Source organism: Oncorhynchus tshawytscha, linkage group LG05, assembly GCF_018296145.1.
Source record: "Oncorhynchus tshawytscha isolate Ot180627B linkage group LG05, Otsh_v2.0, whole genome shotgun sequence".
Taxonomy (NCBI): domain Eukaryota; kingdom Metazoa; phylum Chordata; class Actinopteri; order Salmoniformes; family Salmonidae; genus Oncorhynchus; species Oncorhynchus tshawytscha.
In genome coordinates, this window is record NC_056433.1 from 34749313 (window position 1) to 34762932 (window position 13620).

General features: G+C 43.4%; 2 protein-coding genes across 2 annotated transcripts; one reads left to right on the plus strand and one right to left on the minus strand.

The window, feature by feature from the left end:
- Positions 1–257: 257 nt before the first annotated feature.
- Positions 258–5180, minus strand: LOC112250545 (alpha-1,6-mannosyl-glycoprotein 2-beta-N-acetylglucosaminyltransferase). Its single transcript, XM_024420792.2, has 3 exons — positions 4964–5180; positions 2376–2712; positions 258–1992 (listed from the first exon to the last, which is right to left on the minus strand). Exons 2-3 carry the CDS (start codon positions 2400–2402, stop codon positions 613–615), a joined length of 1407 nt encoding a protein of 468 aa, XP_024276560.1. The 5' UTR covers positions 2403–2712; positions 4964–5180; the 3' UTR covers positions 258–612.
- Positions 5181–8304: 3124 nt separating this feature from the next.
- LOC112251765 (40S ribosomal protein S29) lies at positions 8305–10587 on the plus strand. Its single transcript, XM_024422712.2, has 3 exons — positions 8305–8460; positions 8878–8977; positions 10490–10587. Exons 1-3 carry the CDS (start codon positions 8399–8401, stop codon positions 10496–10498), a joined length of 171 nt encoding a protein of 56 aa, XP_024278480.1. The 5' UTR covers positions 8305–8398; the 3' UTR covers positions 10499–10587.
- Positions 10588–13620: the final 3033 nt, after the last annotated feature.

Consider the following 13620-nt stretch of genomic DNA (forward strand, 5'->3'; position numbering starts at 1 on the left):
CTATTGGCACCTCTCTTAATAGTCTGGTAGGAAGGACATTCTGTTAAATCTATTGAGAATAGAAGTTAAATGGAAGCTCATGTAAATGGGATAAGGTGTCTCTGAGGACCTGCTTTGATCTCAGCAAATCTATACTATATAAATAACTTTAAAATTAATTATGCATGCAGACTGGGATAGCAGTCCACTAATTCACTAGATTTGACTATCCCCGCTGGCTCTCATTTTGGTCACAATTTACTCCCTTTACACAGATGCTCCACATATCCAGTTTAATTTTAGCAAAAAAAACCAATGGCATTCTTGCTATTAAAAGCTATTATGAATGCAAATAATGAAACACTTGAACAATTATGTATGGGAAAAAAGGCACCACAGTCATTTTATCAGATTACATACTGTAGAACATTTCAGAGGGTATACTGTATACTCTAAATCAATGCCTTGGATAGAGAAAATTCCAAACCCAACATACTTTTTTATTTGGAACAGTCCGATAAAACAGGCAATATGAAGAAATAGTCCATAAAGATACATTTTAAAAGGCTTTCTTTTTCTTAAAGTCAGGATGCAAAAAAAGAGAAGAGTAACAATATAATAATGATAATAAGGTCACTGTAATCGAAGGTAGCTCTTGCAGAGTTCATGGTCCCTAATGTCCCCCCAGCCCCCGTTCTTCACATGGGGCGCCACCCCCCCTGCCCCGTTAGCTGGCAGTCTCTTAGTGATCAGCAAGTTCTTGGGGAACAGCTGATTGCTGCTACTCTGAAGGATGTTCTCTATCTTGGACTTTTGGCTGGACGGCATGCACACAGACTTCTTGTGGTGCATTCCGCAGTCCCCGGCGTGGAAGACACGGGGTGCCTCGCTCACCATGACCTTCCAGTAGGAGGGCAAACAGGTCACGGTCAGGTGCTGCAAGGACCAATCCCAGTTGTAGTCGTCGTAGGTGCAGAAGGAATCAGTGCATTGGAGGAGCTTCTGGTAGGTCTCCCTGCTCAGAGCCATGCCCATGTTGTGCTCGGTGGACTTCCAGGCTTTCACCTCCACCTTGTTTGATTTGCTAGCGTAGCTGATGTGGCCATAGCTCCCCAGAGACAGGATGTCACAGTCTGGGCAATTCTCCCTCTTCAGGATCGACATCAGCTTGAGGAGGTGGAGGAAGTCCGGGGAGAGGAAGTGGTCCTCCTCTATAAGTAGCACCAAGCCCCGGTGGTCCTTCAGCGCCCGGACCCTGTCCCACACAAAGTGCAGCTTCCACCACCAGTGGTGCTTGGTCTGGGAGAACTTGGCCTCGCGGTAGTGGCCGAATGAGTCAGGGTACTCTGCGTTGATGCAACCCAGCTTTAAGGCTTCCATTCTGGGAATGTCTCTGGGGCAGTCCCTGGGGTCGTGGCCCGGGAACTCCTGGGGGTACAGCTGGATGCTGAAGGGGAAGAAGATCTGGAGGACCTGGCAGAAGTCAACCGAGGCCACCACTTGGTTGAGCTCGGGGGACCAGAAGTCATGGCTGAAGATGAGCAGGATGCTCTCCACGCCCCGGGCCTTCCTCAGACTCTCCACCAGCAGCCTCAGGTAGTCAGGTCTGTTGTGTACCTGTACCACCACCACCAGATCATCCTTCTTCCTCACTGCTCTGAACCTCTCCTCGTGCCTCACCGTTTGGTCGAAGTTGAGCTGGAACACGATGGCACGGTAGACGAGGGTAGTGTTGTCCACATCCGGTTTGACCGTTTTCTCCTTCTCCAGTTGTTTTTCGGAGTGATTCTCCAGCTGCGTATCGTTGGCAGGTGCTACAGGTGCGATTGGTGGTACGATGGGTATCCGACTGACTGCAGGTGTGGCCTGTGGCTGTGGATGCACCTGACTACTGCTGCTTCTCCTCGCCCCATCAGCCTCTTTGGGGACCACCACTCCACTGCTCTTCTTCTGCTTCCCACTGGTCCAGAAGGCTAAGCCACACACCACCACCACCAGCGTCAGTATCACCACCTGGACATAAGATACAAATCAAATCATGTCCCATGCCCGGTTTTGGACTCTATCCTTCCCTCTTTTGGCGTTATTTTACTATTGTTGCCAATTGCATTGTTGTTTCTATTTTATTTTTTGAAGATAAACGTACTCTATGTAACAGAGTTCATATGAGCGTACATGAGTTAATATCTTATTCAATTGATCCAGTAGGTCCTGTTTCTTCAGCTGAACTAAATATGTCACAATAAGATTGTCTATGACTGTTTTATTGTCTATGACTGTTTTATTGTCTATGACTGTTTTTTCAAATAATGTGTTTTGTTTGTGCCATTTTAAACATGCCCAGTACAGAAACATGCAGCACATACACATGACTTGGGACTCGTTGTGTATTGTACCTTCCTCTTGTAGATTCGGAATCTCATGATAGGCTGTCACCCCTTGGGCAGGGCGAGGAGTTGATTGTTGAGAAACACAGGTTTGCAATTTCAAAAGGTACTGCTGTGTTTGGCAGCCAGGCAGGGAGGCAGGCAGGAAGGCAGGCAGGCAGGCAGGAAGGCTTGGAAAACAACGGCTTCAAATTGTGTTTGTTGCTAACGCCTGTTGCTGGTTGCTAGAGCTAACTTTTGGAATGTAAACATGGGTTTTTGTCAAATATCAGTGATGCCAGGGGAGAGTTCCATAAGGCATGTTGGTCGCTAAGAGGCTGCAGGGTAGGGGTGTGCATGGAACCCACTGGAAGACAAAGAGAAATAATTAAAGTAATTGTAGTATTTCTTATTGTGTGTACTAAACCAGCTTCCTTTACTAAATGCAACCCACATACATCATGTCAATAATAAAACACAGCTGTTTTATTGGAGTACATAGATATTTTCAGGTGAACAAAATTTGTTTTATGACAAAAGATTAGACAACCATCTGCAAAATGCATCACAGACAACACACTGACAAAAAATATTCCACAAAAGCATTCAGACCCATTGACCTTTTCCATATTTTGTTAAGTTACAGCCTTATTCTAAAATTCATTTAAAAAAAAAATCTCATTATTCTACACACAATACAACATAATGACAAAAAAAATGAATAGAAATATCACATTTACATAAGTATTCAGACCCTTTAATCAGTACTTTTTTTGAAGCACCTTTGGCAGCGATTACAGCCTCGTGTCTTCTTGGGTATGACGCTACAAGCTTGACACACCTGTATTTGGGGAGTTTCTCCCATTCTTCTCTGCAGATCCTCTCATGCTCTGGCAGGTTAGATGGGGAGCGTTGCTGCACAGCAATTTTCAGGTCTCTCCAGAGATGTTCAATCAGGTTCAGGTCCAAGCTCTGGCTGGGCCACTCAAGGACATTCAGAGACCTATCCCGAAGCCACTCCTGTGTTGTCTTCGGTGTGTGCTTAAGGTTGTTGTCCTGTTGGCAGGTAAAACCTTCACACCCAGTCTGTGGTCCTGAGCGCTCTGGAGCAGGTATTCATCAAAGATCTCTCTGTTCTTTGCTCCGTTTATCCTTCCCTCGATACTGACTAGTCTCCCAGTCCCTGCCGCTGAAAAACATCCCCACAGCATGATGCTGCCACCATTATGCTTCACCGTGAGGATGGCGCCTGGTTTCCTCCAGACGTGACACTTGGCATTCAGAAAATATTTTTTCTCATGGTCGGATAGTCCTTTAGGTGCCTTTTGGTTAACTCCAAGCGAGCGGTTATGTGCTGCCTCCTTTTACTGAGGAGTGGCTTCCGTCTGGCCACTCTACCATTAAGGCCTGATTGGACAGAGAGCTGCAGAGATGGTTGTCTTTGTGGAAGGTTCTCCCATCGCCACAGAGCTATATTAGAGTGACCATCGGGTTCTTGGTTACCTCCCTGACCAAGGCCCTTAATAAGGTGTTTTTTATACATTTGCAAAAATTTCTAAAAAACTGTTTTCCCTTTGTCATTATGGGGTATTGTGTGCAGATTGAGGAAAAACATTCTAAAATTGATTCAAATAAGGCTGTAATGTAACAAAATTTTGAAAAAGTCCAGGGTCTGAATACTTCCCGAATGCACTGTATATCTCAATCTGTAGGATAAATGATTGTCGTTTAGGGATAATACTTTATCTTCACAAAGTATCTGCCAGTCATCATGATTTAGCTATAATCTTAATTTAGACATGGGATGATATGGGAAGGCTCCTGAGCTCCACTTCAACATTCTATGATTAGTTCTCTATTCTCATTTTCTTACCATCGTTTCTTTCTGGGTTGCCCTCACTGATTTGTACTGCCCAGAGGCACTGTCACAATCAATACACAAATCAAAAGGGTGTTTGCACTGGATCACATACTACCTTGCCTAAAACAGATCAACGATATTCGTTTTTTTTTTACCGTGTACATTACACGCTTGTCAGGCTGACGTTCACTAGTAAGTCAGCATGACAGGCGTGTAATGTACACCGTTAAAAAAAACATAATTTCTCTGTCAACAAACAGTCAACAAGCTGTAGAGCTAAGCTAACCACCACCTATCGTTTCAAAACTAGAACCGTATGTTGGTAAATGTTAATGTAAAAAAAAAAACTAATCTGTCGTTTAACACCTCCTTCCCATGGCATCCGTTGCGGGATATGGGTTACCTAACCAAATCTAGTTCATGCAAATTATGCTATCTTCCTTCTAGCTATCGTCTTGGTAGCCAAGAACTGGCGCGCAGGGACATTTACGTCAAACCACCAACCCCATTTCGCTCGAAACTTATGCGGTGTAGGTCTGCATCATACACAACTACCAGAAAGCTATATTTGGTAGCTTAAACATTGTTTACCAAGTGTTACGGTAGCTAGGTGGCAATATAAATGAGGTTCGTAAAAGCTAACTGGTGCGAGCGTATCATATTTACAAACAAGCACTCCAGTTGCGCCTCAATTCATGACCAAAACAGACTGTCGCAACAAGCTTCAATCGTGGAAAAACTGCGTTTTTATATTTACCTAAAATGGTAGTCGTATTATGCAGCGTTCTCAGACGGAATTAACAGTGCGATGACATGAGATATTCATTCTCCTCCATCACTTCTCTCCTCTCCTCTCTCCTCTCCTGCACCCAATTTCTGATCAAAATTACCACATTAACCGGCTAGCTAGCTAGCTAACGCTGGCACAAAATACCAAACCACTGCCTACCTCTGGCTCCCACAATGCATTACTCCGGAGGTGGGGCTCACGAGACATAAAAATGATATTATTGGCTGTGCTACAATGTTGCATTGAATTGACAGCATCGGGTGGAACTGAACCATTGAACTGTAAGATGATAAACAATGTAACGACATGGAGATCTCTGTAAATACAATATTGCATGTATGTAGTTGGTATGCTATTTCTTAAGAATTTGTCATTTGTTTAAACAATAGATAAACAAAGTCATATTTAAATCAATCGTAATTGGTCGCATGCGCCAAATACAACAGGTGTAGACTTACCGTGAAGTGCTTGTTAACAAGTCCTTAACCAACAATGCAGTTCAAGAAAGAGCTAATTAATATTTACCAAATAAACTAAAGTAAAAAAATAACAAAAAGTAACAGATTAAAATGACTAACTAGGGATACCGGTACCGAGTCAATGTGCGGGGGTACAGGTTAGTCGAGGTAATTTGTACACGTAGGTAGGGGTAAAGTGGCTATGCATAGATAATAAACAGCGAGTAGCAGCAGTGTAAAAACAAATGGAGAGGGGGCAATGTAAATGGGCCCGGTGGCCGTTTGATTAATTGTTCAGCAGTCTTATGGCTTGGGGGTAGAAGCTGCTAATGAGCATTTTGGTCCTAGACTTGGCGCTCCGGTACCGCTTGCCGTGCGGTAGCAGAGAGAACAGTCTATGACTTGGGTGACTGAAGTCTTTGAAAATTTGTTGGGCTTTCCTCTGACACCGCCGAGAATATACAGTTGAAGCCGGAAGTTTACATACACCTTAAGCAAATACATTTAAAATCAGTTTTTCACAATTCCAGACATTTAATCCTAGTAAACATTTCCTGTCTTAGGTCAGTAAGGATCACCACTTTATTTTAAGAATGTGAAATGTCAGAAGAATAGTAGATATTTATTTCAGCTTTTATTTCTTTCATCACATGCCCATTGGGTCAGAAGTTTACATACACTCAATTAGTATTTGGTTCCATTGCCTTTAAATTGTTTAACTTGGGTCAAACATTTCAGGTAGCCTTCCACAAGCTTCCCACAAAGAGTTGGGTGAATTTTGGCCCATTCCTCCTGACAGAGCTGGTGTAACTGAGTCAGGTTTTTAGGTCTCCTTGCTCGCAAGGATGAACCAGACTGGCTATTTATTTTTTTTAAACTTATTTTTCTGAGGTCTTGGCTGATTTCTTTTGATTTTCCCATGATGTCAAGCAAAGCGGCATTGAGTTTAAAGGTAGGCCTTGAAATACCTCCACAGGTACACCTCCAATTGACTCAAATTATGTCAATTAGCCTATCAGAAGCTTCTCAAGCCATGAAATTCTTTTCTGGAGTTTTCCAAGCTGTTTCAGGCACAGTCAACTTAGTGTATGTAAACTTCTGACCTACTGGAATTGTGGTAGAGTGAATTATAAGTGAAATAATCTGTCTGTAAACAATTGTTGGAAAAAATGACTTGTGTCATGCACAAAGTACATGCTCTAACTGACTTGCCAAGGTAGGTCCTGGATGGCAGGAAGCTTGGCCTCAGCGATGTACTGGGCCGTACGCACTACCCTCGTCTGTGTTCACAGTTTGTTGGATTTGTTTTTCTTATTAAATTATAATTGTACACCGGCCTCCCGGGTGGCACAGTGGTTAAGGGTGCTGTACTGCAGCGCCAGCTGTGCCACCAGAGACTCTGGGTTTGCGCCTAGGCTCGCCCCACGACCGGGAGGTCCGTGGGGCGACGCACAATTGGCCTAGCGTCGTCCGGGTTAGGGAGGGCTTGGCCGGCAGGGATATCCTTGTCTCATCGCGCACCAGCGACTCCTGTGTTGGGCCGGGTGCAGTGCGTGCCAACCAAGGTTGCCAGGTGCACAGTGTTTCCTCCAGCACATTGGTGCGGCTGGCTTCCGGGTTGGATGCGCGCTGTGTTAAGAAGCAGTGGGACTTGGTTGGGTTGTGTATCGGAGGACGCATGACCTTCAACCTTCGTCTCTCCCGAGCCCATACGGGAGTTGTAGCGATGAGACAAGATAGTAGCTACTAAAACAATTGTATACCATGAAATTGGGGAAAAAAGGGGTAAAATAAAAAATAAAAAAAAGATAATTGAACTGTGATATTAACTCAATCTGGTTGATTTTCTTATGTACTTTTCTATTGATTCACCTTTGCATTTGAGGAGATGAAAGATGGGTAGGCTAGTTGTGCGTAAATATTTAACAGCATGCCATTTTAAATGAATGATTGCTGTTTGTACAAATTCCTTGTTGAGCTGTTAATCTGAATATTGACGCCAATACACCTGACTACACTGCCCGTGTGTTGCAAAATAAATTTAGGAATCTATGCCGCCAACGAGCGTCTGCGTTGCCAAGGGCTAAAATAGAAGCCATTCCTATTTCTGACGCAAATCGCGCTGCAAGTCCTGCCTCTCCCATCTCCTCATTGGTTTATAGAAGCAGGTACCCACATGCCATCTCCTCATTGGTTATACCCATGTGGGTGATTGAAAGACAAACTGTTTTGCCGGTTGTCGTGGTAATACTATGAAAGTGTAGATGCCAATCACCATATAAGTTCAAAGATGAAAAAGCCTGGAACGAGGAGAGATGACTAGGAATGATTCGGTTGACCGTTTTATGTGTGGATTAATTGTCGGAGTAGAGGACCTTGTGCATTTCAGATAAAATAACAACTCAATGTTTATATCTCAGGACAAATTCACTAGCAACAGCAAGATAGCTAAATAGGATAAATTAGCCAGCAAGTGCAAGCTAACTAGCTAAATTGCCATACATGTTTAATGCTTTTCGACCTGTCCCCAAATTAACATAATTGGTTCAGAGTTTGTTTTGATACTTTAACCTGCATGTCCTGATCAGGGCTGGTGTAGGGGGACAAAATAAATGTATGCACGATGGCGTGGGATGGCTGGTTTGGGTTCCGTGTAACACGGAACAATTGAATAACATAGGTTTCTAAATGTATTTTGCAATGCACGCGACGCGTGGGGAAATGTAATAAATTCAGCTTCTATTCAAGTCCACAATTGCAGCACCAGGCTCCAGATTGGTTGTTGACGCTGCTGTAGGTTGTTGGCGCCATCTAGAGGTGTACTACAAGAATGCACGATGTTTCCCGCTATGCATTGTGGGCGGAAGACGCCCGGCAGAATATTTTTATTGGCGCATGCGCATTCGTATTCCTTCCTTTCTGACATCCGAGCAAACGAGACAAGATGGGTCATCAGCAGCTCTATTGGAGTCATCCTAGAAAATTCGGTCAGGGATCCCGATCCTGGTCAGTCATTTTCAATATGTCTTTTAGTATTTTCTTTGGAGTGAATTTTAGAGTCCGGCAGATTTTCACCGACCCAAATCCTTGGTGTACATTTTGAACCACATGAGGGCTTCGCTCGAGCTAATATGGCGGTTGATGTGCAACGACGCTGGTCCTAACATGCGCTAAAAATGTGAACGTTGGCTGTTTGCAGCTTGTGGTACTATCTAATCAAGTACAGTGACGTGGCTAGGGAGAACGTCTTTTTTTTTGGCATAAATATACCCCTGAATGTGAATGTTGCAGGTTTATCTGCTGCTAATACTGTCTCGCTATGTAACGTCGTTGGCTGGCTAACTTTGAATGAGCTTGAACTTACCGGGCCCCTATTAAATCATTCCCCATTCTTGTCTAATATTTGCATTCTTTGTTTTCCAGCCGGGTATGCTCGAACAGACACGGTTTGATCCGTAAATACGGGCTCAACATGTGCCGCCAGTGCTTCAGGCAGTACGCGAACGACATCGGCTTTGTTAAGGCGAGTATTTGCGTTGTACTCTCTGTATCCACTGTAAGTCACCGTTGGCTAGTTGTTGACATTGTTTTATGGTAACGTCAGCGGTAAAGGAATTCCTGCTTCTGAATGCAGGGGACAGGTGGTTTACCAAACATAGGGTAGTTGAGGTGCATTCGTATTGACCCCTTTTCCACATTTACATTACAGTCCCCCCCAGCACATTGTTTGCAAAAAACATACATTATTTACTTAAGTATTCAGATCCTTTGCTATTAGACTCAAAATTGAGCTCCGGTGCATCCTGTTTCCATTGATCAACCTTGAAATGTTCCTACAACATGATTGGAGTCCATCTGTGGTAAGTTCAATTGATTGGACATGATTTGGAAAGGCACACACCAGTCTATATGGTCCCACATTTGACAGAGCATGTCAGAGCAAAAACAAAGCCGCCAGGTGGAAAAATATAGCCTGTAGAGCTCCGAACAATGATTGTCGAGACACAGATCGGGGAAGGGTGCCAAAACATTTCTGCAGCATTGAAAGTCTCCAAGAACACAATGGACACCATCATTCTTAAATGTCAGAAGTTGGAACCACCAAGTCTCTTCATGGAGCTGGCAGCCTGGCCAAACTGAGCAATCGGGGGAGAAGGGCCTTGGTCAGTGAGGTGACCAAGAACCCAATCCAGAGTTCGTTCCTCTGTGGAGATGGTTATCCTTCTGGAAGGTTCTCCCGTCTCTGCAGCATTCTGCCAAATCAGTCCTTTGGGGCTGTGGCCAGACGGAAGCCACATCACAGCCCGCTTGGAGTTTGCCAAAATTCGCTGGTCTGATGAAACCAAGATTAAACTATTTGACCTGAATGCCAAATGTCACATCTGGAAGAAATCAGGCACCATCCTTACGGTGAAGCGTGGTGGCAGCATCATGCTGTGGGGATGTTTTTCAGTGCCATGGACTGGGAGACTAGTCAGGATTGCGAGAGAACCTGCTCAGGACCTCTGCCTGGGGGAGACGGTTCACCTTCGAACAGGACAACAACACTAAGCACACAGCCAAGACAACGCAGGAGTGGCTTCGGGACAAGTCTCTGAATATCCTTGAGTGGCCTGGACTTGAACACAATCCAACATCTCTGGAGGGACCTGACAATTGCTGTGCAGCGACTGTCCCCATCCAACCTGACCAAGCTTGAGAAGGTTTGCTGAGAAGAATTGGATGAACTCTCCAAATACAAGTGCCAAGCTTGTAGCGTCATACTCGAGGCTGTAATTGCTGCAAAGGTGCTTCAACAAAGTACTCAGTGTCAGATCTGAATACTTATGTAAGGCTAATGTATTATTTTTTGATAAAGTTAAGGGGTCTGAATACTTTCCAAATGCATTGTACATCACTGGCTAGTTGGCTAGATACTTTTATTCATAATATAATCAATAGGTTAATTATGTTCCTAATGATATTCTACAATACCATTCTGTTGATTAGTTGTAAATCTTTACATGAATCTAACCCTGACATTGCTTTTTCACAGCTGGACTAAATGCATCGGATGCTGAATGTTTCCCAGGAGGTCAAACCAACTGGGAACGGGATGATCCAGCAATGAAAATAAATGTTTTCTGTTCTTCATATTGGTCTTGTCGTATGTTGAAGTTTTGCATGGAATGCAAACTGATTCCCATACTTTATAGAAACTTTTACTGTCGCCTTGCACAATGTAGTGTTTACTCTCTTGAGACCTAAATACTGAAGGTTTTTAAGCCTATAACCAGATTGTCAAAGTTCAATTTTGATATCTTGCTGCTGGTATTAACATAATGTTCTGGTAGTACTTTGAAACATTTAAAAAAAACTTGAAAGGGGCTGCTGCAAGTAATCACTTCTAGATTTGTGTTCCAGCACTTGTTAAATTATGTCATCTGACAGGTTTAAAATGAATGCGTACGTCTCATTCTGGTTTGGAAAACTGAAATGCATGTTTACTGGTTGGTGTGGAAAGTGCAACTGATCCTGGTAGGTAGCAAATGACTGCATGATACTCAGGGAAAATCGCACCCTCTCGTCCTTGCCACAATGAATGGGTGTGTCCCAATATCGCCTGAATTATACACAAGACGGAGGAGGATGCGAGATGTCTTACTGTTTCTTTATGGTTCAATAAAAGTCAATGAACTAAGTAGATCAGACCCAGCTACTAATGGTATCTATTGGAGACCCACCCTGTTAGGTTGACTGGTACTAAGACTTTTTTTCAACGTTAAACGGCCTAAGTGAGCCATCTTCATTTAGCCACTATCTTTGACTACTCACAAAATGAAAAGCATTGGGTAGATAATTTCCACACTTACCAGTAATTTAGTTTCAAAGGTTAAGGGTACACTGGCAGGAAAGTGAATTGGGACATAACCTAGTTATTTCAATGGGATGGATACAGATAATGAATTATCAATACAGATTGACCATGTCATTCATAGTGAATGTGATAAACATGAATTTTTCTTTTTGCAAAATAACTAGCCTAATCTCAGGATAGAAGCATAGACTATAGAACCTGCGTAGAGGATGTAAACTTGACATTCACTGATATACCTTTGTGCGCTATTACACTGGCTCAGCTGCATTACAAAATGTCTACTTCTGAAGCTATTTGATTATATGAGACGAGGCTTATGTTCAACTACATTGTTATCTCTGGTTTGAAGTAGCATTGTATTTGTAGGAAGGTGACTTTTTGCCCACCAGATGGCAGAGAAGTGCTACAAAAAAAGTGCTGTACAGAAAGGTAATCGACACACCAGCCTATACTGTAGTTACTATTCTACATTCTTCATGACCCATCACACGTCAAAATGTTAACCCCTTACCTTCACCTGAATTTAATGAAAGAACTCCAGTCATTTAGAAAAGTGCTGTATTGAAGTTCTCCATTTCCGAGAGGCAGCAGTGAGGTTTCAGGCTACAGTTTGATGAGGAGCTGCTCTTTCTTCTCTCTGACACTAGAACAATGATGAGATTTACATCCTACCTGAAAGAGATACAAAGGGAGAGAGTGTGTGTGTAATAGCAGTAACTTCTCTCCATTTATGGAAGCGGAATAAAGGTACGGCAGGGTGAAGGTGCGCGTTCTAGATTAACATGCATGATTGCCTACATACTGGTTTATACCATAAAAATATATAATGTCAAGGGGGGTTTGTGTGCCTGTGGGTATGTGTGTGAGCGTGTCCCTGCGGTTTGCGTAGGTGTGTGTGTAAGTGCCTGCTTGCATGTGTAGGCCTATACTCCTTGCACACTAGCTAAAGTAGTCTATTTGATTTTGTGAAAACCCGCAGATGTGGTTGTTGTGGAGGTGCGCTGGGGACCCTCTCTCTCTTGTTGCAGCATTTTGACTGCCAGGCACACTCTGCAGCTCTCCCATCTCAGAGAGTACAGCAAAATAAGTTAATTTAGAATGTTTCTTGGCCCGGTTTGCATGGATGTGTTCCACGGCGTTTACCTGTTTTCGGCTGCTAACACACAGAGGCACTTTTCACTGAGAGGGGCCTCTGTAGGGATGTGAGGGAATGAATGACTGATTGCCGTTCTCATTCAAGCTTTTCCAAAGCTCAATGACTCAGTCTGCATCCACAATATTTGGTGAAGATCAGAATCAATGCCAGAACTGATAAAAAAAAGAGAGAGCACATTAGTAAAAAGCAAAAAAGTATAATCAGAATAAATCAAATTTCACTTTAAAAATCATCAACTAACCAAAATACATGTTTATTTTATGGAGGTTAAAAGTGCATACAGACCTGTGGGTAAAAATGCAGAAAACAGTCAAGAGATTATATTATTAGTGGCCACTTCACTTGCAGATGATACTTCTTATTACATATTAATCTGTGCATTACTGTTTCTGGCTGTCAAATGAAGTCTTTCATTTAGTTCTATTTTGAGTGCCTGTAGTCTAGACTCGATAGAGGACAGTATGCCAGTGGCTCGATGGGCTCCATCAAACCTTTTCAGACATTTTTGTCCTCCAATGAGAGTTCCTAAGGGAAATGTCTCAAACTAAAGCCCATTTTTCATTCCACCACAGACTCAATCAAGCAATGTCGTATTCAAACACTGTCTTAGATAGGGTTATGCAGCGTGTTCATGTTCACCATGTGTAGTCATATTCCATCTCAAGATACCTCTCAACAGCTCTCAGTTGAGTGGGTCTAGTATTGCTGTTCTTGTTGATCATCCCAATGTAACATCTAACTCAGTAGGTCATCCATAGCTTTACTCGACCACTGTATTTATTCTTAACAGAATATGCACATTTCAGGACAGTGTATGTTTCTCCCTCTCTTGCTGCAACCATAATGAGTTGAGTTCTTGTTCAAAGGCTGCATGCAATACAGTGCTCCACCTTAGGGGGCAGCGGTGCACCGCAGCTGAAACCGAACAAATCAATACAAGAGGCTTGGAACGTTCAAAGAGCGAGTCGACGGGGGGGCCTGCCCAGCTCCCTGGGAAGAGGCTCTCTACCCACTGTTAAGAAGAGATGCAAATGCAGACTGGTAAGAATCAGCCTTGATGCCTTGATAAGGCTGTCAGCTGGGACATAGCTAATTGAATGCTGCGTGCCATTTGAAGTGTGGCGCAGAGGGGTGAGACTGCGGGGAGGGGAGG